We start from the raw sequence: 27,878 nt of genomic DNA on the forward strand, positions 1-27,878 counted from the left end.
GGGATGCACTCAGCAAAGTGGACAAACAAATGAGATCAACCTGAAAAAAACATAGTTTGGCTGAACACAAGTGTCACTACTAAAATCACTGTACCACATTTTGTTTCCCTCAAGTGCCTCCTTCCCCTTTAGGATGAAACCATGCAGGAAGATTTATCCTGTTACTGGTTGTTGTGAACTAGTCACGTTCGTGAGATTTAAGCTACATGTACACAGCAATGTTACTAGTCCATCTGAGAAGACTAACCCTGGGCCATGCTGAGACCAAGGCTGCCAGGACTGCTGGAGTCATCTCATGCTTTGTAGTGAATTCATAACCTGACATGTTAATAAATACCAACTTATTTTAATAAGTTTCTTTACATTCCAAATAAATCAACAAACATTCATAAAATTCAATTCAAAGTCACTGAATCAGACATTTTTGTGAAAATAGTTACAGCTTAGCTTGACATTAATCCAACTCAGATAAAATAATATCTGGAATAATTCTATAGATTTCTGCAACTTACTGATAAAAAACTGTTCAAGCAGTAAACAGAAAACAATTATTATTTAACCCGTATCTAAAAAATATCTTTCTGAAGTTATTTAACAAAAATAAACAACTCTGTACTTAAAATAAACGATGTAAAATTACAACAGCTCTTCACTTAGGAAACTTGCAGTATAATCCATAACAAAGCTTTTCCTTGTCAGACCTTTTCATTGGTCTGTGAGCCTGGTTACAGACCTGTAAATAAAAGACTAGTGACAAAGTCTATGATACTGCCCCCACCCAAGGGGGGATCTGCTGAGCTAGACTAAATTTTATCATAGGAACGTGCATCTCAGTAACTCCAAAGTAGTAAATTACTATGGTCCTTCAGAAACAACAAGTGTGGTTGCTATGGTGAAAAGCAAATATATAATTAACAATTTGTACAAACATGGGCTAACAAATGGTATTTTCAGAGTAAGCATATCAGAGATCTGGATTTTATCCTTCTAAATAAAAGGATAAAATAGAAAAAAAAATACATATTATGAAAATACATCACAGGCTACTACAGAAAGGAACTTACAAAGTTTTAAAGTAAAAACCCTGCAAGTACAAGTCTTTACTTTCAGAAAAAAACTGAACATCATTCTAAAGCAGTTGTGGCTATCCAAATCTGTAACCCTAGAAAGAGACCTGCTTCCACCTCCATATGAAGCAGCTGAGACTTGACAAATACTTCTCTCTCTTACATGAATTTGAAATAGTTTTCACATTTCCATTGATCCAGTTTAGCAGCCAGAAGAGCAAGGGGAGCTGGGAAGAGTTTTAGCCAAGCAGCGAATGTTATCAACAAAGCTTCATTATGAATTGGTTATTTTTTTCCTGGATGCAAATCATAGCAAGAATGACTGAATTGTAATATAGGGATACCAATCTAACTTCTTTTTTGACTAAGAGCAACCAAAATACATCATTCCGCATTGCGGAACAAGCCATTCCAATTCAAAGCTGATCACATCGATGTTGAACTTCATTAACAGCCCATGGAAGCAAGGCAAATTAACAGCATGGCCTGTTTTGAGTATCACCTTATCTGGGGCCTAAGAAGAAAGCAGAAGTTGTTAATAATTAGATGTGGCCTTCACTAATAAAACTGTATTAAAAGGCACAGCTTTATGGTGGCAGAAGCACAGGATGTTACCAAAAATAGGTGAGCATGTATTTAATTTACCTATGAACTAGAAGCTTCTTGGTTTGTTTTGCGTAATAACCACACAGCACAAAATTTTGATGACCTGGCATGTTTTGAACCTATTTTTACTTCACTCATGGCTGACAGTGTCCAAAAATGACATTAAATGAAGTGCAGCTACGAGTATAGCAGGAATAGGAGATATGACCCTCAAAGGGAAAATCTGGATCCTTCTCTTTTTAAATACAAGTTAAAAGGAGATTACTACCATGCCACATTAATGGAATTTTTATTCAACACACAGCTCTTCTATTCAATGTGGAAGCAGACAAACATATTCCTCAAAGGAAAACAAAACCAACACCCAGACAACACAGTACTTTTCTGCTGCTTTAGAACTGATGAACATTCTCCCATTTCTTCTAGACTTTGTAAAAAACCCCAGAAAGTTAACAGCAGGAGCCCTTAGAAGACTGCCTTATCAGGAAAGGCCAGCCCAACCACTTACTATTTCAGTTCTTCCAGCCATGTCTTATTTGTGTGCAATGAATAATCAGATGCTAGATATCATTAAGAGTCGGGCATAGCGAATATATACTACCCACAGGCTGGGGTGGAACAGCTATGCACAGGCCAAATCGATCTTTGCATGTGTTTAAATTACATGTTCTTAAAAGCTTAACACACTGCCTAGATCCCGCATATCAACTTTACTACTGGGTAAGTTGCAAGCGACAGCAAAGTATCATAAGGAAAAAAAAATGCTGTAACATAGGCTGCAAAGAGCTTCCACACTCTTTATTTCAACAGAGACGATCAGTTAAGGTGCTTCTGGATTCTGCACTGGAGACAGGTTGGCAGAGGTGTCTGTTCAATAAGCTTTGTAACAGTCCTTCGTGGGTATCTGGGAGCAGTTCCTAAGGCAGATCCCTGTACTGCTAGTTTCTGTAGCGGGGCATCTGTGGAGCAGGGGCTCCCTCTAAGGGGGCCAAGGAGGAGACTGTCATAAGTTGTCCAGCATGCATCTTCTCATTCACCCGCAGTTCACAGCCATCCTGTAGCATCCTTATAGCTATCCTTGCAATGTTTTTAGAATCATCAAGTCCACTGTGAGGTCTCCCATCATAATTCATACCCAGATTTTCAAGCATCATTGTTAGCTTGGTCTGGTTCCTAGGAACCTGGTGGGAGAAAGTGAACCGCATTCAAGAATTAGGTTCTGTACGAAGTCTTTTTAATGTAACACAATGCAGCAGAAACATATGCAGATTTTAAGTTTACTTAAGTCACATACTACTTTCATGTTGCCTTTTGACAGATTACTAACAATTTAACTTCAAAGCACCTTGGTGAGACAGACACTCTCATTTTTACAGAGGAGACACAGTCAACAGGGGCTTGTCTAGACTCAGAATGATGTCAAGAGCCTCTCACCATTACCAGCACCAGTTCAAGATGTCCCAACACTGGCAACAATGGAAGCCATGGTCTAGCTAGCTTTAACCAGCCTTATATAAAAGGAATTACCACCCAAAGTGGCATTGCAGAGGGTATCAGATTTTGTTTTTCAAGCTTCTGGATGCCTCTAAACACCAAATGAACTGATCAAGAATACCTAGAGCAACCCATGTTTACAGGGATGGCAAACAGCATGAAGAGACAAGGAAGCTTAACTGACTTACCCATGGCAAAGTGCTACACCAGCAAAACACCCAAGTGTTCTTCTGATTAACTGCTATACATTTGTTCTTCAGAAGAGTCACAGGAAAACAAAAGGGTAACTTTAAAGGAAAGCTCCAGTTTACTCTTGGGGTGGCTGGGGTGGGGGAACATGGGACAGGACAAGTTCCAGGATATTGCACCATACTGCTGGATGTAATAGCTAGGCAGAATGATGACTACACAGTTGCCAAAACCTGGCAATGTGAAGCTCCAAGAAAAACACCCATAAACTGGGCAGTGGAGACATGCTGCATATTGTGAGATATTCCACAGGAAAGTTATAATACATTCCTTGTCCTTAATTTTATCTATTACTATTACTTAACAACAGATTTGACAGCAGCACAGAATAGCTAAACAGAAGCACTGAACAACTATAAATGCTTAAATAGTTTGCTTGTAAAAAAAGAAAAAAAAAAAATCACACAAAATAAAAAGAAGCTATTCCTTCTAAGTTACAATCTTTCACTGCTCTTCATTGAGCACCCTTACTGCTCAATGCAAAAAGGAGAAAGGTCTGTCTAGGTTAAAGCTGATGGGTCTAACAAGGCTGTTCTCTGTTCCAGCATGTTTCCAACAGAAATGCTTATGCAGAGAAGGCACAATAATAGAAGGAGACATGGAATAACCCTGTAATATTTGCCCAGCCCAATGTAAAGCTCTTCTCCTGTTAAATGTTAACCTCTTTTTTCCTAAAGGTTACATTAAGTATGGAAAAGCCCTTCAACAGAAGATCATAAGCTAGGCCGAAATCATGTTCAAACAAATGGTTTAGTGTAGACTGACTAGGAATTTGTTAGAAACTTGAATAACCCCTTTTATGGTAACCTGATAGTGAAAGAAAGCAGTAATAAGGCTTAGCACTGAACTTGGTGCTCCTTTTCTCTTGGCAGTTTGATTCCACATTAGGTATGTCCTAATCTTCCTCTCCCATGTCTCCCATTACACTGTCAAAAGCATAGATATCTGAGGGTAGTGGTGCAAGTTAATTTTATAGTATATTACATTAAAACAAGAAAAAATAATTGAAAAAATCAATATAGAGTCTTTTTAGGTCAACTACTTCAGTCAAACTTGATCAATGAGCACTGGTATGTCATCTTTAGACAATCCTTTGTGGAACACCTGATTCCTGAAAACAAGATTACAATCAAAATGCAGTAAATTATATGATCTTCAATTAGGAAAGTGGGATTTAGGTATGAAGCAGAATTAAAAATCAGGGCTCAGGCAACTTGCTTAGGTACGGTAATTTGATACTACACAAGGAAAGATGACAAGCACAACAAGACATTCTAGATTTTTAAACCAAATCTTCCTGCAAGAGAAACAACAATTTGTACAAACCTTATAGAAGTTCCCATACGATTTGCGAATATTGATCCACCTTTTGGCAAAAGAAGGGTATTTGATACGGCTAATACGGCACTGGGTGTTCAGAAATTTACTCATATCCCAAGATCTTAAAAAGTCAAAAGAGAAAAACATTAGTAATACATAATTCAGATGCTCTGCTTTCTACATATAGCACAGCACAAAAAGCTGCCTTTTCTTTGGTGACTAGTAGAAGGAAAACAGTTCAGGAAAAGCTCTTTTCCTACACTTATGGTAAAGGATTTTTTAATATGAATTTGTTAATCATGGGGAGAACAAATAATGACATGAGCAAGGTTTTCATGAGTATGGTTTCATGTCCAGCATGGTTAAAACAAAAAACAGCATGTCAACCTCTCCACCTATAACGTCTGTTCCAAAAACTGCCAATAAACTAGATGCTTATGCAGCCCTTGGGGAAGCAAGTGACACCTTAAATTTCCTAATTTTCCTAATTAAATGGGTATGCATGCATCTCTCTGCTTCACATAGATTACTGAAACAAGACTGCAGCTAGTTGTAGGAGAAACCAGACCTTCATGGAAAGAATATGAAACTACAACCCTATGCACTTCTAGCCTGCACCCCAGCAAGTTTCTGGGCTTCAAGCTAAGATAAAGCCCTTTTTCCCCTCTCTTGCAGCTATCTGTGCAATCTCACCCATATGGCAGAGGTTTCACTGCACCTAGATTCCTAGAGGAATTTCACAGAGGGGACTCCTCTGCAGGGGAATTCCAGACACATTTAGGCCCAGCAATACAACCAGTCATGCACCAGTTTTGCTTTAGCATTTTGTAATTTACTGTTGCTTCCAAAGAGAGAAACCTAATAATAGGTAAAAAATTAGTCAAATAGCAGTATTTACCACAGTTGCTTATATTACTTAAAGTTGGAATGACATTATTTTAATTCCTTATTTTTAACGTGCACACAGATCTAAACTGTACACCTCCAATCTTGTGTGACAGCTTCTACATGCCTTCACTGTTCACACTGAACACAATGGCATTTCATTGATACAGGTTCTTCAGCTGAAAACACCTGTGATTTGTAGCCATTGTCCAGATCTTTACGAGGTTTAAGAAAAAAGTGTCATGGCAAAAAAACAATTTCCCAGTCACTAAGATGGGTTAGTTAAAAAAGCTTCTGTTACGTATCCATTCATCTCCTATGATACATTATTTTTCACACCACTGTTTATCTGTGTTTTACTTGACAGAAGCGTTAGGAAGTCATACTAAGATCCCCCACGCTCTTTTTTCATAAACTACAGTTTTGTTTTGGGATTCATCTCCCTCTGTATCAATATTGTCACTGTAGCAGAGCAGCAGAGAACTGCCTTTTTAATCCAGCACAGGAGAAGCCAAACAACAGGCACAGCAACGTGAAAATGCGCCATTCACCTCAACACAGGTGTCCAGGTTTCATCTGGGATAGAGTTATTTTATTTCCTAGTAGCTGGTGCAGTGTTTTGGATTTGGTCTGGGAATAATGCTGATAACACACTGATGTTTTAGTTTTTGCTCAGTAGCACTTACCCTGATCAAGGACTTTTCAGTCCCTCATGCTCTGACCATGAGAACAGGCATAAGAAGCCAGGAGGGAGCAGAGACAGGACCCCTGACCCAAACTAAGCAAGGGATATTCCATACCACAGCACATCATGCCCAGTATATAAACTGGGGGGAGTTGGCCATAAAAGATTGATTGCTGCTTAGGAATGGGTTGGGTATTGGTCAGTGGGTGCTGAACAATTGTACTGTGCATCAGTGCTGTTTGTCGGGTTGAGGGGCTTTTGTTTGTTTGCTTGAGTTCCCCCCTCCACCTTTTAGTTTTATATCTCTCTCCTTGTTATTTCCCTTTTCATCATCATAATTATTACTAGTAGTACTATTATATTATATTTATTGTAATTATTAAACTGTTCTTATCTCAACCCACAGGTTTTACTTTTTTTCCCCAATTCTCTTTCCCATCCCACTTGGTGTAAGGAGTGAACAAGTGGCTGCACAATACTTGGTTGCCAGCTGGGGTTAAACCCCAGCCATGGCTGATGTTAAAAACTCCCCGTTCTACCTGAATACCTCATTCCAAAAGAAGGAGGAAAGCAGACACATTAACAGAATAGTAGTGTTTCACAGCTAAAAAGCAAGAACCATCTACAGAAAAAATCCCTGGCCAGTACTACATAAGGCTCAACAGTACCTTTCATCACGTACCACAGCTAAGGTCACAAGAACAATAGTGCACCACAGATATACCTAGATCTCGAGATCTGTTCACTCTGCAGTCATTAGGGAACTTGATTTTCCACACAGACCTTGCAAGAGAGCAAGTTCAGATGGCAGTTAAAAGGACTAGTCAATCCCTCACCCACAAAGCTTGTCAGAGGTGGGACTCACCAAGAGCCACACAGAGAAGTTTCTGTGCTAGCCATTTCTCCTTGTTTTATAAACAGCATAATCATTATTGCTTTCTAGTGAAACATGCAGGATGTATTAACAGCAACACTGACAAACATAGGATATAATGCAACCACCACACACCTCTGAAACCTCAGATTCAGGGGAGCATGGGAAATGCTTAGAACTGAAACTGCACAATGCTATTTTCAGGTATTATGTGCTATATGAAAGCTAGATGTAAACAGAGAATCACAACAACAAAAAAAGGGTAGAAAGTCTAATCAGTATCATTCAGTTGTATGAAGAGTTGGGAAGGAAACAGTGCCCTCTAATGGATTTAAGCTTCATTTCAAATTGTTTAGTTCATCTTGTCTGATTTTCCCAAAAGCTAAAACTGTAATAAAATGGCAGTGCGACGATCCACATTTAACAATGCTCTCACAAAGATTAGGCACTGTTTCGCAGTTTTAGATTGTGCTGAAGGTTGCATAAGGACATACCCATCTGTCAACATGGAATATGTATACTTTGTTCCCAGTTCTCGCTGTCTCATCCACTCTATGACATTCTGCAGAACTTGAGTAAATGTCTCAGCTTCATCAACAATGTCCTAAGAGAACAAAAAAACCCAACCATCAGTGAGGAACATTTTAAAATAAAAAACCCCAAACCAAACCACAAGGAAGTGTAAGAACTCTACTGGTATATAGGCACTCACTAACTCACTCACTCAGTTGGCTTCACAGGAATCTTTAGAAACAGGTTACACACCAAGATAAGCAGACAATTGGGCACATTTTTCTGAACTTAAAAACGGGCACCACAAAAGCACTATAAGAGCCAAACTCCAAATAGCATCCATGAAGGTAACAAGGTTAGTCAGCTGTCAAACTTGGATTAAAGCCTCTGAGCTTGTTTCTCAGACTCCTTCCTGCTCAGTCACTCGATCACAAGCCATTGCAAGACTCTAAACCCTTTAGAATAAAAATCATAGGAAAGGAACCGATGCAGTTCAAAAGCGGTTTCCTCTGCTAAAGACTAATTTGCTGAACATGGATTACAAAGTAAATGCTTTTCCCTATAGTCCTTTACGAACAACTAAATGACCAACTTAGGGAAATCAATTCTGTGATAATTGGGAGAAAGGGGGAAAATGAGGATTAAGAGAATAACCCTTACAAAAAAATGACCATTGAAAGATCACCAGTCTGAAAACATCAACACCACATCTTTTTTTTTTTTTTCATTACTGTTTTGCCCTGAAAAAACAAAAATGCAAAGTACCTGGGTGATTCCTGTCAGGCTGATGCAGAAGTCTGAAAGCTTGGGATTAATCTCTGGCTTCACGTATTGCTGAAAGGTGTCCTCCTGTAATAAGAGAATCACTCAGCAACAGCACACTATATAGACTGCAAGGCAACTTCTTGGGCTTGACTATAGCCAAAAGGCAACAGCAACTACTTGCATCCTGCTGGAGTCAAAAAGGTGCGTGCACCTCCAAAGCGAGTATGAAGGTCCTGACTGACCATCATGAGGTTCCCAAGGGGACAGAGAGGTGGCTTTCCAACCAGAATATGTCCTTCCTCTCAGCTAGGAGACACCAGAAAACAAGAATGTGGGTAAGAGGGGAGAAGGACAGACTGTAATAAAGGGGAAGACCATGGAAAAGGAAAGCGTGAGTAAGGACAAGAGAAGTGAGAGGCATGACAAAAGCCTGAAAATTTTTAGGTGGTATCTCTAAAGGCTCAACTGTAATTCAAGGAAGGCAACTGGCCACACATGTCAGAGGCTGCATACAAGTCACACTCCTCTGGATGCCAGCCAGCCAGAGATAAATACAATGACTGCTCACTCTAGGAGACTGAGCAGCGCAAGAGTGACAACTATAAAAAGTTTCATAGGAAGAAGAAAGCCCCAGACCCCTGCTGCTACATAAAACCTTTTGGACAGAGGGAAAAAAACCTCACTCTGTTTCCTACTACTCTAAATGTAATAAACCAATCTTGGTAATGTTCACAATGCTCTTTCTGCAGTTAGTCATACATGCAGCTACACTCTAATGCAGACCTCCTCCTCTTAAGAAGTTCTTGATAAATGAACCGTTAGGCAGAGGTGGGTGCACTTCCTCCATTTCAGAGTTACAGTTTCAGTTAGACAGCAAGTCATTTTTTCTAAAAGACAGCTATACTGGAACAGAGCACCCAAGGCTGCCAAATGTCTATTAAGTATGTTTAAAATCAGGTTACACAGCTGTCAGTCTGGCAAGTACACTGTGGATATAGTCTAGCCTGACAAGAAGGAATGTTCACTCAACCACCCTTTCTAGGCCTCTGCATTAGTCTCTTCTAGATTGCCTCACACAGGACCACTGAATTTGCCAATTCTTGTTTATGGTTAATCTCTTCAGTCCTAGAAATAGCTTTGTGGATCTGAAGGCAGGGAAAGAAGTAGGGGGGACAAGATGACTGGGAAACCAGAAGTCCCTCATATAAATAGAGGGAGTCAACAGCATGATCTATTCCAGATACTTTAAGAACAGAAAGAAAGTTCTATGTGTATGTAAGGAAGCACAGAGGATAGGTCTTTATGGAAGAAAAAAATAAATCAATAATCAGATCACTTACTATTTCCAAGGTATGCGTGTTTAGTAAGACAACAGGAAACTCAATTATTTCATGTATGAATTCAGGTGGGTTTCCTTCTTCACATGTTGCTTCAAAGTCAACAACACAGATGTAGTCATAGCAGCTGTCTCTATTAATGGCTTCCTTCTGCATCAGCTTCTGTTTCTTGTAATAGTTTTTCAGTCTCTTTTTCAGCACATCTTTTACTCCTCTAAAGAGATAAGGAAAGTGACAAAGATCACACTCACATGTGACTGAGTATTCCATCATTGTAGAACTAAAGCTCTGTTTAACATTTGAAAGTTTATCATTTATGAACCTAATTTTGAGCATGATCACTTGTGAAGTCCGAGTTCAATTTTACCATCCATTACCTGGGGTAATGCAGAGGCTGCAATATCACCCACAACATCCCCAAATAACACAGCAGTCAAAGTTTTTGCAAAGCCCAAGTCTTTGCAGATTGCTCCCAGATGACCTCTGGACCTGGAAGCACAATACTGCTTCATCCGTATTTCCCTGTGCCCTCTGCCTGAAGCACTGATGCCTGAGATATTTCTGCATCAGTGACACAGACAATGCAGAATCCAGCTAAAACATCCACATTTTAAATTAGTCTCAATTTAAATTTAAAATTGAGCTTGAGTAACTCAATTCAAATAAAGTACTTGAGATTTCAGCTGTCAGAAAAACTTCCTGGTCGGGATCCTGCTTTTCAGGAGGTTCGTGGACAACACATGAATTCACAGTAGCAAGTGACTGAAGTTACTTACTGCATCTTTTTAATATAAACATTATAACATGCAAGTGCAGGTGCCAGAATTGCCATGTACCAAACCAGAGCTGAATAAACAAGGATAATTTACTCTTCCAATGAAGTCATTTTTAAAGTTACACATTCCAAATGAAACCACAGAAGCTGTAACAGCTACTTGTAGCAAGTGGTATTATCAGAAAAGCAGCCCACTGATCCACAAGGAGAAAAGTGGAATCAGACTACTAAACCTGCATTTGAGAACATCAGCTGCTTCTGCAAACACAGATAAGTCTTTTTCACTCTGGTTTATTAATCTACTTTAACTCAATGGCCACCAGTTCATTCAAGGTTAAGACAGTATGGAAGGCAATGGAGGGGAAAAATACTTTTTTCTTCATCAAACCTATACAGGGAATTGAAAGAGAAGATGATCTGCTATCAAAACAACCCCAAGGAAAAGGACTGGTGTGTGGCAATCTGCTCAGTTCGCTACACTTGAGGTGACGCACTACCGTTTACATGTAGACATATTCTGACCAACAGAACTGAATTTATTGACGAGGTAAGTCTAGCTTAGCTAAAAGTTTAAAGCTTTCTGCATTTACAACTGAATAAAAACAAATAGAAAATTAATAAGTGAGGAGGAAACCATAAACATATCCTTAACTACTTGAATTCTGCTTTCTGTTTTTAAATCAGGGTGACTGCTGAACAGCTGTACAAATCTAAACTGGTTTACAAAAAATCTATCAGATAATGATAATTTTTTTCCTCCTGAGGAGCTAAATCCAAAGAACGAATTAAAAAAGCTATGCATCAGAACATCTGCAGACAGACTGCACTTCCCACCCAGACAAGTCTCTTTTCTGTTACTCTGTTCAAAGGAACCTCTGTTACTTCCTTCCCCCCCCAACATCCTCTTCCCTACAGTCATCTTTTCTAGAAAGCCAGACTTCTCCTTTTAAACTCTCACCTTTCATATTCCCTCTTCCTCTAGAGCAGTAGCTTCTCACTGTGCCAACTCACCACCACCACTACTACTTCCTCATTCCTGCTGCAAATAGACACAATACACTTTGTTTTTCCCAGCTGACCTTCTCCTCAACATCCCAAATTTGCTTTGCCACAGCAATATCAAAGGGTGTTGCAGGTCATTTCCAACAGAGCAAGAACCACTCTATATTCCCAGCCCTCTCCTCCTCCTCAGTGAGCACACATCCAGCTAATAACATATTCACCTATTCTCATTATTCTATCTCATCTATTCAGATTAGCAAATCCTCCATCTAAAGGTACCTGTCCTTTGCATCAATTAAATTCCAAGCCCTATCACCACAGCGGTTCCAGCCAGTATCAGATCTGTAGTGTGTACAGTAAACAAAACCGTGTATGTCCTGAAGCGACTTTCTATACCCTGAAGGTCTGCACCACCACCTGAGAACCCTTGCAGTTCTACTTGACCAAATATGTGTTGAGAAGTACCCTACATTTACATATTGTTCCACTTCGTGTTAGCAGTTGAGGCAGCACACGTTGCTGGTAACACATGAAGCAGCATCACATGCAACAATCCAACAACAAAGGCTGCATCAAGACTGCGCACAAACCAGCTGGTGTTTGGTGAAGTGTCTGCTTTTTGCTTTACGGTGTATTTCTAAACTTCAAAATACTCATTCCCTGTGTCTTTGCTGCTCTCAAAGATAAACCAAAAGGTTTACAAATCAGCCTAACCTGGTTTCAAGCTTGAACTCTGCAAGTTTACTTCTCAGCTCCTCTCTGGTCATTCTGTTGATATAACCATTGGTCATGGCAATTTCTTTGTAAACCGGATCACTGAAGTCGTTTGGACTGGCAGTTGACTTCTTCCCATTAGTTTCTTGGTCACTGATCCTACAATGCTGCCTACCCTAGAAGAAAGAGAAACATGAAGGTCATTTAAGGTGAAACCAAGAGGCTAGACCATTAAGATTTACACATGATCTTGGCACCAAATCACAGTGAAGCATCACGCTGCTTCACGCTGCAGGTGAACTAGCTTATAGACAGGGAAGGAAATCAGTACTGAAGCCTAAAAACCGACAGACAGAATTAAGGGGACAGTAATGCACGTGTCTGAAGTCGTGCCTATCAGCAGCTGAGAGACAAACCTCTAAATGGGGGTCCTAATTTCAACACAGAAAGTTAGTTCTCTGGTATGAGGTGACAAAACCTTAACCGGCATCGAGATTCCTCTCGGCACCTCAACTACCCAGAATCAGAGGATGGTTTGGGTTGGAAAGGACCTTAACATGACCCAGTTCCAACCCCCCTGCTGTGGGCAGGGACACCTCCCAGTAGCCCAGGTTGCTCAAGGCCCTGTCCGCCCTGCTACTGATTCTACACCGACTGAGACACACGGGCAGATGGCCAATATGTGCAATATAAATAAAAGAGTAAATTAAGATGAACTACAGGCACTTCCACTCCAAACGGCTATTCGCGCGCTTTGTGGGACAAGGACATAAGCGAGGCCGGCCTCCCCGAGCCCGCTGCCGCAGCCGCAGCCTTCCCAGGTTCGAGCGCAGGCGGAAGGGCCCGCGGCAGCGAAGGCGCCGCCTCGGTACCGGGCCGGGCCGGGCCGGGCCGGGCCCCGCCCCGTCGGAACCGCGGAGCACCTGGCTCGGGCCGTGGCAAGCACCGCCGCCGCCATGGGAGTGCCGCGGGGAGGCCTCGGCGCATGCGCGGGGGCAGCGGCGGGCCAGGGGCGCGGGAGCGGGCGCATGCCCGGCTCCAGCGGGGTCAGCCGCCGCCTCCCGCCGCCACAGCGCACTCACCGACGGGCGGGCGGCTGCGGCGGGCGGCGCCGATGCCTCATTCGGGGCTGCCTGCAGGCGGTTCTCCTTCTGCTCCTCCATGGCGCCGGCGAAGGGCCGGGCGCCCGTCGGGGGGCGGGGAGAGCGTGGGGCCCGCCCCTGCTCTGCAGGACGGCCCCGCTGCCGCTGGTGCCACCTCCTCCTCCGTCGTGAGACAGGGACAGCGGCTCGGTACCGGCTCCCGCCTTACCGCCTTGGGATGGAAACCTGCTTCATCGCCTCAGCCCCGAGCGCTGCGCCTCGGCAGCACCTCTGCTGCCCTGCTCCTGCCATACCCTCCCGAGCTTTGGCGGAGTAGCCTCCTAGGTTTGGGGTCACAGCAGCTCTCTGGAAGCTCTGGCTGTGTTGCGGGAAAGATGCACTGGACTGACACCGTATTTATGCTTCCACGTCCCTCTCTTTGTGAAGGGACTTTACAGAGGGCGTCCTAAATGTGGACCTAGGACACCCATAGTGTGTCGGAGGCCAGGGCACGCCCACCAGGGCGATTCAGCTGACCCCATCCCCTTCCTGCCCTGTGAAACTGCCTCGCATGCTCTTCCCAGTAGCCTTTAACCTGCAGCCAACAAGCAGGCAGGGGAGATGGCATAGGGGCCTTCTCAGCCAGGACGTGAAGGCAAAGGGGAGAGACGTCTCTGTCATGCATCAGGTTTCTTGCTGGTGCTTCCCACAGACCCATACTCAAAGATTCCTCTTCAGTCCATGCGATAGAGGCAGTGTATGCGGCACCCCAACACCTCCACTTATGTCAGCTCCTAAATATCCAAGCATCTCCTCATTGCCCTGCTGTGGCTGGGGCTCAGGCACCCACCCTCAGTGTCACCTCCTGTATCGTTCTGGCACACGAGCAGCTTGTTGCAGATGCTGACATTCCTTCCCCGTGACATGCTATGCAGCACCTTCATGCTCGGTGGGGTTGCCGCAGAGATCAGTCTTGTCTCCTTCAGATGAGAGTGGTGATGGAAGTGGGGTCACACAGCTGCTTGGGGCTGTGTGGGAAGGGACTTACTTCCTACTTTTAATTCACCCTGCAGGCACTGCCACAAGCAAAGGGCCATCAGCCTGACTGCTCTCACCTCTGAAGAATGAGGGAACCAAGCTTTGCAAGGAAACAAAGATGGTACCAGTGAGAACCACTGAGCTGGCCTCACAAACCCACACAACACCCTGAACACAGCAGGGAAAAAGCCATTGCCCAGAAATCACCTGCCTTGCTGGAGTGGGCAATGGTTCCTAGATATTAACTCAGACAAGGGGCTCCCTGCTCAGATCCACTCAATGCCAAATCTCTTGCTGATTTTGTGACCCATTTGCTAACAGTGCTCCTAACAAATTTTCCTAATGGATTTGGAAAACCCCAGATGTACAATGAGGCGCAGACCCTTCCAGAGGCAGGGCCCGAGGAGGCACTGGAAGAGCAAAATCAAATCAAAGAGCCAAACCTCCCCTTGAGATTGAGATTGCTTTTATTCTCAGTTGTTTTGGCGAGGATGTGTGGGCAAGTGTGGGTGTGGTGCATGTGCTTCTGGGCATGCATGTACGTGTGCGCAGAGTCCTGCCCACTGATGTTGAGTATATGAATACCTGCAATTACAGTCCATGAACTGAGCCATGAAGCGCATGATGAGTGCTACATGGAGGCCCACTTGTGGCTTGTCTCTTCTTGTGCTTACTGCAGTGCAGCATCCCCATCTCCCTGCGCTGCGTTTCCAAGGATGCCAGCCCAAGATCCCATCCAAAGGCCATGTGAGGAGCTGAACTCTGGGATCTGGCTCTGCAGAAGGGAGCTCATGGGTTTTCATCTCACTTAGTGAGCTCCTAACACCATTTGCAGTTCCCTTTAACACAACTGTATCCAACTCCTCAGATGAAGGAGCCACTATTACAAACTTTACCTCAGAGGTACAAAGAGAAGAGGACAGGAACCTCATGTAAGCTCTGGTGCTACAGCACAGCCAAGCACATCTTGGGTTCCTGGGAAAGCAGCACCCACATACACTATTGAGTTTTCACAGCCACCGTGGAACTCCAGTATGGGGGATGCTGCAAGGGAGAAAACCCAAGCTTCCACAGCCCCCAGTCTTTTCCATCTGATTTGAGAGACCACAAGGCAGGTTAGATCCCAATCTGTTCTCTAGTTCTGTTTAAAAGCCGAGTCCCCCAAACTCAGAGCAGAGACAGTACAGAAAGAACACAAAAGGAGACTAGTCAAATGCATCCTGACATTGCAGCAGGTTGGAAACAATTGTATTTCTCTGACCTCTTTGCCTTTAGCACAGTAAAAGCAAAGGTGTCCCATCACCCAGGACCCTCTGCAGTTGCCAGGGCCCTCCAAGTACCCTGGCAAGCCCTAAGATGAGCTAGATGGGCAACATCACCTTTTAGCTCCATCTCACTCTACCTCAACAAGTTTGTGTGCTGCTTAGGGACATGCAGTTTCTCTCATTACACAGACCCAGCAGATGGCAAAGTTGTTATCCTGGGAGTTTCACTTGGACGGATGCAGGTTTGAATCCCAGGTTTTGCTTCAGGGCATAATACAAGATACTCCAGGACATGATCCAGCTGCTAAAAGTCCTGCAGTGCAAAGCAACTTGCCAGCTCTACTTCCAAACCTGTCTGCACCAGTTTCAGTAGGAAATCAACTGGTCAGCAAATAAAGGGTCTGGACACCAACAGGCAAAACCAGCACAATCCTCTTGAGTGATGTAGGCATCTAGTACCAGGAGATTCTTCTATTCCAAAGGGGTTAAATTCACTGTCAGCTCCACAGAGACAACTGATGCCCCAGTCCTTTCTGCCCTATTCATAACACACTGTCAGTAAAGGCTGCAGGGTGCTCTGCAGAGGCCTTAGCTGTTTCAGTTACAGGAACTCTCTGAGCAGGGACAAGAACAGGTATGTAATACAAGCTCTGAACTCGGGTATCTCTGCTTTTAGGGCACTGCCTTCAAGCCCTTTTTCCTTGTGGCTTGACTCCCCAAAAAATGACACCCTTTAAAAAATTGAGGTCCTCATCCTTGGGTCTCAGGGATGTTAAGTGGGGTCTAAGAAGCAGGGGCTCATCAAAGGGACACTGTGTGCAGAGGATTCCAGGATGCATCCTTAAAAGAGAGCAACAGTAAAATCAAAAAGACTCTCAGCCACTTGGCTTGGTTCTCCTGCACAGATCTCCCACCTGGCAGTTGCAAAGGGGAGATGTTTTTTAACTGCATAGAAAATTAAATGGCTTTTGCATATTAAAAAACCACAGATGAAAACACAGTTACACCAGTTACCAAACAGTGGGTGGATGAGTGATCACCATTTTATATTAGATAGACCCAGCTAGGTTGATTTGCCATGCTCCCGGCATTTCAGCTTCAGTGCCAACTTAGTGCCTGCACAGGCCAGGTACTGCCATGCTCCTGATGATGTGGCATGCCCTGGCAGGAGGGCTGTGGTCCCAAGGAGCAGGCTGCAAGACATCTGCTCTGTCCTCTCACTCCTTCAATGCTCACGCATCCCAGACCAGATGGGCGCACTGGGAAACAGGCCTCCGGCTGGAAAAGGATTCCAGTTTGTGGTTTCTTTACAACGTGGCTTCCACGCAACATCACAGCAACAGATCGCTAGTTTCTTCCTATGGAGAATGGAAAGAGAGAGGTGAGTAGCAGCAAAGAGAAGGCCACCCAGCACAGGAGGTGACAGCAGGGAATGCTCTAACACAAGTTCTGACTATATCAGGGCCCTTTATGCCTCATAGGCAGCAAGACTCAGGGAGTGTCCTAGCGCTATTCCTGACACCACTCGGAGATCTCACCCCACTTTCATCCCCTCCAGGTGCCACAGGCAATTTCTAGTCTCTAATTTATCTACAGTGATACAGAAGCGCAATCAGTCACTGCTTCTCACTGACATAAGAAAGGCTTAAATGCATATTGCCAGAGCTGGCAGATCAACAAATTAAGTCTGAGCCCAAGCTCTCCTCCCAGCTGGAATGATACCTGGAAAAAGACATGAACTGATGAAGCTGATAACTTTTATTTGGCAGTTTCCCCCAACAATGGTTTGATTTCCACAATCTCCTGGTAAATTCTGCCTTGCATTTCCCAGTGTTAAATTCTGCTAACAGGGTTATTTGCAGCCCTGCACACAAGACTGGTATGTGAAGGACCAGAAGGGGAATGTCACCTCTGCAATAGCAGCAAGTACTGGCAGGATGCATGTCACCGTCATGCACTGGCCTGGCCAGCCTGCATCCAGGTGGGGACTGCCTTCTACCAGTATCACTCATCCCAGCTCTGCCATCACAGGACAAGAGTTTAAGTCCCTCATCTCTCAGACCTTCACCAGCAGCTGCTGAAGGGATTCTGGCTCTGGAAATGCCTGCCTCCTATTTGATTTACACTAAACCAGGTATTTGCATGGAGCAGGACGCGTACAGCCCAGCTATAGGGCTCAGCTGTAGGACACAAACTGACAGCCACATCTTAGAAACCCTCAAAACCACATGGTCCAGAGAGAAACCAGTGCTGTGGTACCAGTGCTCAACCTGCACTTTCCCAACCCTTTCCACATCTGGCCCAGAAAAGAATGGCCAATCAGGAAGCATGGCTGCCAGGGTCAGCCTACGGGGATCAGGGCCAGTCTGTACAATACAGCCACATGCTGCTCCACCAGATCTCCACACAAAGATGCCTGGGTAGCTCTACTAGGATCCAGACCTAGACTTCTACTGGTCTAGTGGCTGCTACATAAGGAGGGTGCCACAATGACAAATCTAAAGCATCCAAACATGGCAGACCATGAGCTTTTGGCGGCTATCAATAAGGAAGAAATGGCAGGTGGCAGGCACACAGTGACTGCCCTTCTTGTGTCCCTGTGTGATTACAACACATTCTTACCACCTCATGGCATAGTGTATGTGAACACACAAGGCAGGAAACATTTCCCAGCCTGCTTTTCCTCCTGCTTTGCCAGCTACTGCTCAAGCCTGTGTGTGGGACACAGCCAACTCTTTTGCAGTGCAGCAGCTTTAAAGGCTTCACAGCATCACACCCCTCCCTGACAAAGCCTTGTTCAACTGCCACAAAACTCACTTGTCCAGGAACAAATCCAGGGAATCCTGCTGCAGCTCATTTCAAGAGACTCTCCTGCAAGTAGGTCTGAATTAAATGGTACCAAGAACATTTTTACATTCATCATGAGATCCAAATGGGTTTTCAACATGTGATCAATGTGTCCACAGAATCCTATCCCCAGTGCTTTCCATCTGGCCAGTGGCCCTGTCATCTGCAGCAATCATTTTGCTTCATGCCTCGTTGTCATCCCACACCTCCAGGTGACTGCGTCCACTCCAGCCATGAGGCCCCACCTGAGAGCTGCCCCTGCCCCACAGCATTTCAGAGTCCAAAGTCCCATCGATCCCCGTCAGCATGCAACTCCACAACTGGAGAGATGGGAGCACTGCAGAGCATCAGCCATGTTCTGCCCGGTGGAAAACCTTTGGCACCAGCACTGACGATTTATCTGGAAGATAAAGAAAATGTAATGTAGCACGAGCAGCAGGGTTCATGGTGCATGTGATAAATAATCTAAGACACACAATTTTCTGTAGGCTTCTAAATAGGGAGGGCAAGATCTTTACAAGTAACACAGGCCTTTTTGAGAACACAAGTTTCTTGCCAGCAGTGACTGCAAAACTGGGACACAGTTATTAGACACTGTGGAAGGTAGGCTGCAGAACAAGAGGACAAGAGGACAATTGCACAGGCAAAGCCTGACAGCACAGTAGAACACGAATTGCAGCCTTGGGTTAGAAATGTGCTGGAACAAGTACACACATAGGAGGAGCAAATGAATAGACCACGGCAACTTGTGGCTCAGTATCAGGGCAGCAAACTTGCTTCCTGCCCAGGTGGGCACCTCCCCTTCACACACAGCTCAACAGCCCAGTATCACTGAAGCTATTCTCCAGCAGGATGAGCATATTTTGGGGTGAAAAGATACTGAACAGAGAGCAGCATCCAAACTACTTTCAGATACTGAAGGGAAAGTAATAGGCATTTACATGCAGCATAGTAACAGCCACCAGCAAGACACTTGGCTTGCTTCTCTAAGCTCCCTGCCAAATTCCCTTGTGGTACTCTGAGAAGAGCAGATCACGGCTGCACTTCTGTTCTGCAAGAAAAACCTACACATCAAGAAGCCAAGGCACTGTCTGGTTTTGTCAATGTTGTTCCATATTTGTTCCCACCACAACACAGCTCTGTTTCCCCAGCACATCCCTACTTTGTGGAGTGAAGCACATGCAGACTATTAATAGAGGAGGGCAGAGCTTCCGTCCAGAGAGATCTCACCAAGGTGGAGGACTGGGCCAACAAGTGCTGTGAAATTCAACCAGGATAAGTGCATAACCTTATACCTGGAACAGGGCAAGCCCATGCACCACCACAGCCTGGGATCCAGCTGGCTTTGGACGCAGTGGAGAACATGTTGACCACAAGCCAGCAGTGCATCTTTGTGACAATAAAAGCCAAGATGTAATAACGGAGCCTCAGATGGGACAGAAGGAAAAATGTTCAGTCACATCAGCACAGTGTAATTCTGTAGTCCAGAGATGAGGTGGTACCTCCATCCTTGGCAGTCATCAGCCCTTGCCTATAACAAGGTCCCAAGCAACCTGACCCAGCTGTTAGGGTGGCCCTGCTTGGAGGAGGGTGAGCACAGAGACTTCCTGAGTTCCTGACCTAAACCTGCCCATGACTGTATTATCTCTTGATCTGCCCTGACCCCTGTGTGTGTCTCACATCAGCAACAACACAGCTGAGGGAACACTTTAACCCATTTCACTGTACCTCTTATCCTTTGAGCGGGCTGTCTATATCTACAGCAGTCCCCAGGCTGTGGGGCTGCTTGCTTCCAGGAAAAGTGCTTAGTGAGGGCATGTGTTATGTAGGCTTTCTGATGTCTACTGAGAGGGAAATGGGGGTCTGCTTTCAGGTCTCACTTGGAACAAGGGCTGATCACAGTAGGAGTGGGGGGGTAAACCAAGGCAACATTAACTCGCTCGCTGCCGTTCTTGGGACAGATGATCTCCGTCAGTCCCTCTGGTCTCGGCTGACTCAGCAGTTCTCCTGTGAATAGGGGAAAACAAGGAAAACATTTACGCATCAGCAAGGCAGTTTTTGCAATTTTTGCCTTGACCATGCCCTTCCCCTCTGCATCACTAGGTAAACATCCATGACCAATGCAAGTGAGCACTTTAAGAAGGCTTACTGGTTCTTCAACCCAAGCAGGTCTCATCCACGTAACCATGGTGAATGTCCTGATGATTACAGCTTGGAGACATGCTGCTCCACACAAAGGTAACATCTGCCATCGTTCCTGTCTCTGCTTTGAACAGCCGCACACAGACTTGAGAGCTCCTTAGGGAGATGGAGGTTTTAGGAGTAGGTGTTTTAATTAAACTTTGGGGCAGACTGAACGCAAACTTCTGGATCCCATCTCCATGAAAGGGAAGAAGCTGAACTGCAGCATCAGCAGCAAATCAGGAGACAGATACAAGCCTTATTATGAACATCTGTATCCTACAGCTACCCACACCCACAAAGCTACCCAAAAAGCAGCTGTCTTCCAGTTCAAGCAGAACGATGTTACAAGGACCCTGTCAAGACCGCCTTCTTTGACATGGACCAGAAAGAAAACAGCTTGAAAGCACTGCTCAGAATGATTTTTGCATCAGTAACACATTTCTCCTCTAAGAAACTCTAGGAGGGACCTCAAACTAGCCACAGACAAGCATGCTTGACCTTTTCTGAAGCTATTCTGTCCCTGAGCAACCCTGGCCACTGCAGCTGTCCAGCCATTGCTCCTGTACTGTGTTTCTAAGCTGGAGCTAGCTAGACGCTGGAAAGGCCCTGCTGTTCTGCGATGGCTAGCCAGCTGCAGGGTGCCTCTCTTCGCTATCAGAACAATACTTAGAAGCAGGTAAAAATACTCAAGAGGATTCCCTAATATCCCTCTCCTTGGGTGCCGCGGGACTGCCGCTGTGTCCTGTCAGGGCTCTGAGCCACCCTATACTCTGCTGAGCGCACAGATCCCAGCTCCCAGCCATCAGCTATTCCCTAATGGAGGCACTACCACATCGGCATTGAGTTAGTAGCAGAGGGGGGCTGTCGCACCGCATGGTATCCCCCTGCTAAATGCATGCCTTAGGTCAGCTGTTCAAGTGCCAAATTGGCAAGTTGTTGTCATTTCAGCTGTAACAGTTATTTTTCTCCTTCCTAGTAGTTGCTGCAGTAGTGTGTTTTGGCTTTAGTCTGAAAATAATGCTGATAACACACCAGTGTTTTAGCTGTTGCTTAGTAATACTTACCCTGATTGAGGACTTTTCAGTCTCTCATGCTTTGTCTGTGAGGAGGGGCACGGGAAGCCAGGGGGAAGCAGAAACAGGACACCTGACCCAAACTAACCAAAGGGGTATTCCATACCACAGCACGTCATGCCCAGTATATAAACTGGAGGGAGTTACCCAGAAGGCCCAGATCACTGCTCGGGTTGGGCGGGGTATCAGTCAACGGGTGGTGAGCAATTGTATTCTCTCCCCTTTAACATTTCCCTTAGTAGTAGTAGTAGTAGTTTTATATTATACTTTAGTTATTGGAAGGAGAAAAATAAATGTTACAGCTGAATCCAGGACACAGCTCCCCAATGCTGGCACCCTTGCAGCATGTAGTCCCAGCCAAGACGTAGCTCAGCACAGTGAGAGGGGATAGCCAGGTGCAGAGATGTGCCCAGCTCCAAGGAACACTTCCCCAACAGCTTGATCAGAGCAACTCAAGTTTCCTCCTGGCTCCACTCCACACGACTGGCCCCAGCCAGGCAGATTCCCCAGCCATCAACATACCATGTCTTCAGAGTAGCGTAGCCCAGCCACAGCAGAGACACCCAATAGCACCATCACTTGATATCAGTCTGGCAGGTGGGGTCTGCTCTCAAAGGCAAATATGGGATGGCATCATCCATGTCCAGCAAGGGCACAGTTTTTCTAAGTGTGCCCATATTGATGCCAAACAGACCTATCTGAGGTGGAGGCACCAGGCCACAACTGGCTTGTGCCAGCTAGATCAGTGACTTCCTCTACAAAGGCAGGCCAGCTGTAAGCAGGCTGCAGTCACTGGTTAACACAAAAACTCTGTACCCATCCACCAAGCAGCGACTGTGAACTATCCCCACTTTCACTAAAACAGTCAAGACAGATGGTCCTTAGACTTCCATAGTTCAAAATGTACTTGCAGTAAATTCCCCTGATGTCAAACAAACATCAGAAAACATCTTCCTATGTCCAGCTGTCAATGCCATGCACCCCAGGGAAACAAGTAAAGAAATCACACTTTGAAGTACTGCCCAGCCTGTGCACCAATAGCACAACAATCAGTCCCACCATTCCTGAAGCCTCCCAGATGCTGCTTCCCTCCTCTCCTCCTCACTGTTTCTCTTCACACTTTCATGAAAAAGCAGATCTAAATCCCTTTGGTTTCTCCAAAGCAAGAACACATCACTTGGTATCATGAAAGCAGAGGGGAGGGCTTGGCAGGGAACACACACAGTTCCTCTGAGAGATACCTCACCTCGCGGGCCAGTAATTCCAGTTCACCCTCATGGTCTGCATCTGAATTCATATTTGGTTTGAATACCTACCCTCGTCTTACACCCACACTCAAACCTGAAGCAGCAGAGCAGCTTTAAAGCCATGCAGACACGTCCCCCAAAACAGAAGAATCGTGACCGTATTTGCAATTCAAAGTTAAATTTGCAAGGCAGCGTCCTCAATTACATGAGCTGTCACATACTGAAAGCAGCATTGCACACCAGCAAGCACGTACACCACAGGGCTCCGTGGCCCAGTGATTCCCAGGTTTCCAACCCCAGGTTAACTTCCAAACTGCAGTATTGCTAATAGTACTGAAAACATCTGCTGTGACAGATGAGTCATAAAATCAGTGCAACATTATGTGCTTTAAAGACAAGGCTAATATCCATTAGATCTTAAACAGGAGGAGCGCAGTAGACTGGTCTCTGCTTGAGCATTCCCTTTTTCATTCCCATTTTCACCATCCCACTTCAGGAATCCTTTGATGGAGATTTCTCAAGCAGAGGAGATTGCTGCAGGCTTAAATAGATGCCTGATTTGCAGGCAAACCCCTTCCCACTCCTCTTCAGTCAACCCTACTTCTCTTCATGTCATGGCGTTACTGTCCCCTCTAGGTTGCCCCTGGGATAAAACTCACCTCCCTCTGTCCCCATTCCCATTTCCAGAGCAGCTGACATATACGCTGCTCCCCAGAAGAAAGACTTTTCCTGCAGTTATTCCATGACACAGATCATGCTCCAAGTGGGAAGAAGGTGACCTGTACATCTTTCCTATTCCTCCTTCTCCCAGCTAAGGGATGTCCCACTGCTTTCCCCCATAGCATTCTCATCCCCTTGTCTTTACAAATTGCTCATCTCTGCTGCACAAACTCATCACAGTACTAAACCAGGCATATCTAAATCATACTTCAAATCACTGCTAAATAATAGCCAATGCAAATTCCATTGCAATATGCAGTCTTCAAAGTGTAGCAAACTAACATTCAGATACTGCCTGGATGCAACTCTCAGAGCCCAGAGTCTCTTGGAGGTTCCAAAACCCTCACATTTCTATTTAGAAATTATTCAAACCGCAGAAGATTAAAAGCGTAAGTCTTGAGGGCTCTGGCAGGGAGAGAAAAAGGAGATCAAACAAAATATTTCACTGATACAAAGAAAAATCAAGTGCTTGGCATGCGGTGGTGTTTGCCTGGTTTAACTGTTAAGTTTAAACGTAGCTGGAGCAGCCCATGTCTGCAGCACTTGTTCTGCCCCATGTACAGACTAGCCAGGCTGTATTTTGATTGCACATTCCTTCACGAGCATGTCACAAATTTTACTGGAAACCTCAGTTCTGCCTGCCCCCTCTGAAAGGCTGCCCTGCAATAGCACATACAAGCCATGAAGCTTATCCTAGTCTTGACGTGGCCTTTTAATGCTAGTTCTTTAACACAGATGAGCCTTTGAACAATCCCATCTTCCAGGAAACAAATCTCCACCACTAAGGCTATTCAGCTGATATAGGAGCCTGAGCCCTACTTGCAAAGGCACTTTAATGCTGGGTTCTTACTAAGGTTTGATTTTTAGATGCATCTAAGTCCCAGTTCCAATAACAGCAGAGAGGCACACACCAAGCCTGGTTAAAAGCACCTGCCAACAGACAGCAGATGCTTTAGAAGATGCTCCTTTGCTGCCTCCACATTTACGATGGCACAAATGGTGTAGAGGACTTCCATCTGTCCAGTGGCCACCCTCCTGGTGTTTTTGCTCAGAAACAGGTCTCTACAACTGTGTAAAATGTGCTGTACAGAAAGCTAAGGCTGAGACCAAGACCCTGTAATGAAACTACCATGGCTGGGCTGCAGCATTACCTGGTTTGTAAACTCCCTCAGGCAGATGGGCTGAGCAAGTCATGCTGTCCACACCATGTGAGAGAAACTGCTACATGTCAGTGGTCACTGGCAAAGGTAGGAACAAACCTTCAGGCATGCCCGAAGCTCTACATGAAGGAGCTGTTTCCTCGCAGCATTAGCCAGCTCACCCGAAGCAGGTATTTCTATGTCAGCAAGATGTTCTTTGCTGCCACTGTTTTATTCCAGAACAGATACAGGCATGGCCTACTTTGAGGCTCTTGTGTTGAGTTCCCAGACCAGGCCAACGACCACAAGGATAACTGCAAGTGCCAGACGGAGCTCAACCACATACTGGCATTCAGTGCACAAGGAAGACACTTGTGATGCCATATATGCCCAGGAATACAGAAAAGCATCAGTGTACAATTTCTGCTCAAGCACAGTTAGGGACATTATTCCTTCTGTCTGTGATTTACTGTGATTTGGAGAGGGATGCCTCCCTCAGAGCTCATGCCAGCGATCAGACCCATGCGTGCTGCAAAGCACACTTCACTGGCCTTTAGGGAATACCCGTGAAATGCCATATACCCATGACAAATCAGAGAGTAAGGAAGGAGGCTGACAGCAGGAAAAGTGAGTACTTGCATGAGTGTTCGGTTACTCCATGCTGGCAGCCAGACAAGGCCAGCCGTAAGCCTACTTAGCTGCCTAAAAGAGAGAAGGGTTTTGCACACAAAGACGAAAATCCCACCCGGACCATTTGCCTCCTTCACACAGTTCCCACTGCTGTGGCTTTGCTAAGTGGCACAAGGTCCCCTGTTCATGTGTCAACAATGCGCAGCAAGGGCACAGGGTTGAGAGATTCTGATCTGGTCTGGCCTGGCCCTACCATGCCATCTCCTCTCTTCAGTGTTCCAGAAGAACACATTTACACAGTATCAGCCTGGTGATGCTTCTCATTTTCATTTATGTCATTTTCATGCTGTCATGTGTCAGGATATGGGCTCCCCTGGGACCAGCAGCAAGCAGTGGATGAACAGGACCCCGACACAGTCTCTCCATGGTGCTGCTTCTCCCTCTTCAGTCTGCTTGGGGGCAGCCAAACCCAAGCTCTTCCTACATCCTGCCCTGCCTCAGTACTGACCGACCCACCCACCCCATCCCACACCCCAGAGCTGCTACAACCATGTACCCACTATTTCTGCAGCCCCACTGCTCATTTGCTCCTACTCCAGTCTCTACTCACTCTTCCTCCTTGTTGAGGGCCTTCAGATACCAACCACTGCAGGTGGGGCTGGCAGGAGATAGACTTTACATCTCAGCCTCAACTGCTTCTCTGTCAAGCCTCCTCTGACTAATCCTTGCTTGTGACATCTCTCAGCACAGCAACTCGGCAGTCATGCCTTCAGGGAAGTAGAGAACAAAACACTTCAACACTGCCTTCGTACCAAAGGCATGTGTCCCATGCTCGGTTTCCAACAGCAGTCAGAAAGCAGGGCTCACAAGAGAGCCCCAGGACACCCCTCTGCTTTGCATGCAGAGAGATTAGGGTTGAAGAGACTACAGATCCTCTGCCTGCTGTTAGCTGCTTGGAGGTTCAATAGCTGGAGCACTTACACAGTTAGATCAAACCTGTCACAGAGGCAGGGTGAGTTGAACAGCCACATGCACATATTTCCCCCTCTGCTGTAAGCACAGGTAACGTCCTCATACACTGGGACTTTGCAGCCAGCTCTACAGTAGACAAGAAATCTGCCAGGAGTCTTGGCAGGATGATGGTGTCTCACACCAAGCCTGCTTCTATACCATGCCACTTAAATCTTGTCTTCACAACTCCTTCATTTCATCCAAGCAGAGTGGCTTCCTGCAAATGTTGCTGTGCTTAATGCACAAGCTTATACCCAAGCACTGCACACAGAAAACACTGTTCTGTATTCGTATGAATATTTAATATGCCCCTTGCAGCACTGCCTGGATGTCACGCACAAACATATTCCCCAGAAAGTCAGAACTCTGCATTCTGCTTGATTTACTTCTGGAGTCCTTAGTGACCTTATCTACCTGGTGTACTTGAGACAGACGGCTGGATAAAACCTGCAAGTTAGGACTTAATTTTCTTCCCACTGGAGGCTATTCTGCCTGCAATCACAACAAAAATAAGGAATCAGAATACAGACACATCACAAAAGGGAGCAGAACAGGGTGAAATCCACCTTATGAATAAAAGTTTCATGAGCCTCCCATTGCAGTCGTGGTTGAAGAAGCTGAAAACTAGCAAACAAATTAGCAGCAAAAATCCCAGCCTGTCAAAGTGCCCCAGTGAGAGAGATCACTGTAGAAAAAAAAAAACAACAATTCTGGATTTGTGCTGAAAAGAGTGTTGATAGTAGAGAGATGTTTTAGTTACTGCTGAGCAGCGCTTACTCAGAGTCAAGGGAGGGAGCGAGTGAGTGGCTGTATGGTGCCTAATTGCTGGTAGGGGTTAAACACCACCACATTCTGCCTCTCCAGCCAGCAAGCACCTCATCTCACAGCTCTGGCTGTGGACATGTATATGGCTCACCTTGATTATTTTCTCCAGCTGGCTGCACTGGAAAATATTTTCCCAAGGGCCTTAATTCATGCCAGCTGACAGCAACATGAAACAATCTCCATGGTGGATCTCGGGAAACGGGCAGGAGTGCATTTCAGCTTGGAGCTGACAGGTCTAGGTCAAGCTTCAAGACCTAGAGCCACAGTTCCCCAGGCCAGGAACCCCAGACCCTCTGCAGCAGCTGCGCTCTGGTGAGCTCAAGCCCAGGCAGCTTTCCCTACAGCAGAGATCACTGTGCACTTTACCTCCTACCCATGGAGCCGCCAGGCTAATTTCCAACTTGGAAAACCTTTATCCCAAAACATTTGTTAATTATCTTTTTCTCAGGCACACAGAAGTTGATTATAGTTAGAACTGGAATGCAATTAAAAGCCAAACAAAAAAACCCACACATTCCCCAAACCCCGTAA

At 45.3% G+C, this 27,878-nt stretch overlaps 2 protein-coding genes across 3 annotated transcripts in view; both read right to left on the reverse strand.

Moving 5' to 3' along the window:
- Positions 1 to 326: 326 nt before the first annotated feature.
- Positions 327 to 13,517, reverse strand: ERI1 (exoribonuclease 1). Its single transcript, XM_061476716.1, has 7 exons — positions 13,369 to 13,517; positions 12,287 to 12,462; positions 9,799 to 10,009; positions 8,459 to 8,542; positions 7,675 to 7,784; positions 4,743 to 4,857; positions 327 to 2,854 (listed from the first exon to the last, which is right to left on the reverse strand). Exons 1-7 carry the CDS (start codon positions 13,447 to 13,449, stop codon positions 2,612 to 2,614), a joined length of 1,020 nt encoding a protein of 339 aa, XP_061332700.1. The 5' UTR covers positions 13,450 to 13,517; the 3' UTR covers positions 327 to 2,611.
- A 1,338-nt stretch (positions 13,518 to 14,855) lies between these two features.
- MFHAS1 (multifunctional ROCO family signaling regulator 1) overlaps positions 14,856 to 27,878 on the reverse strand; it is a 34,479-nt gene continuing 21,456 nt past the window's right edge. Inside the window, exons 2-4 of one of the 2 annotated variants that reach the window (XR_009747469.1) lie at positions 20,399 to 20,525; positions 18,489 to 18,918; positions 14,856 to 17,029 (exon numbers count right to left, since the gene is read on the reverse strand). Coding sequence is in view for 1 of the 2 variants with exons in the window: in XM_061476730.1 (XP_061332714.1) it covers positions 18,915 to 18,918; positions 20,399 to 20,525 (131 nt within the window). In the remaining variant the exon portion in view is untranslated. Of the gene's footprint in view, positions 17,030 to 18,487; positions 18,919 to 20,398; positions 20,526 to 27,878 lie in introns of those variants that run through there. The other variant, XM_061476730.1, reaches the window with a different exon arrangement.

The sequence above is a fragment of the Pezoporus flaviventris genome, unplaced genomic scaffold (assembly GCF_033815535.1).
Source record: "Pezoporus flaviventris isolate CSIRO_AGI_PZ_B2104156 unplaced genomic scaffold, CSIRO_AGI_Pfla_v1 ptg000002l, whole genome shotgun sequence".
Taxonomy (NCBI): Eukaryota; Metazoa; Chordata; class Aves; order Psittaciformes; family Psittacidae; genus Pezoporus; species Pezoporus flaviventris.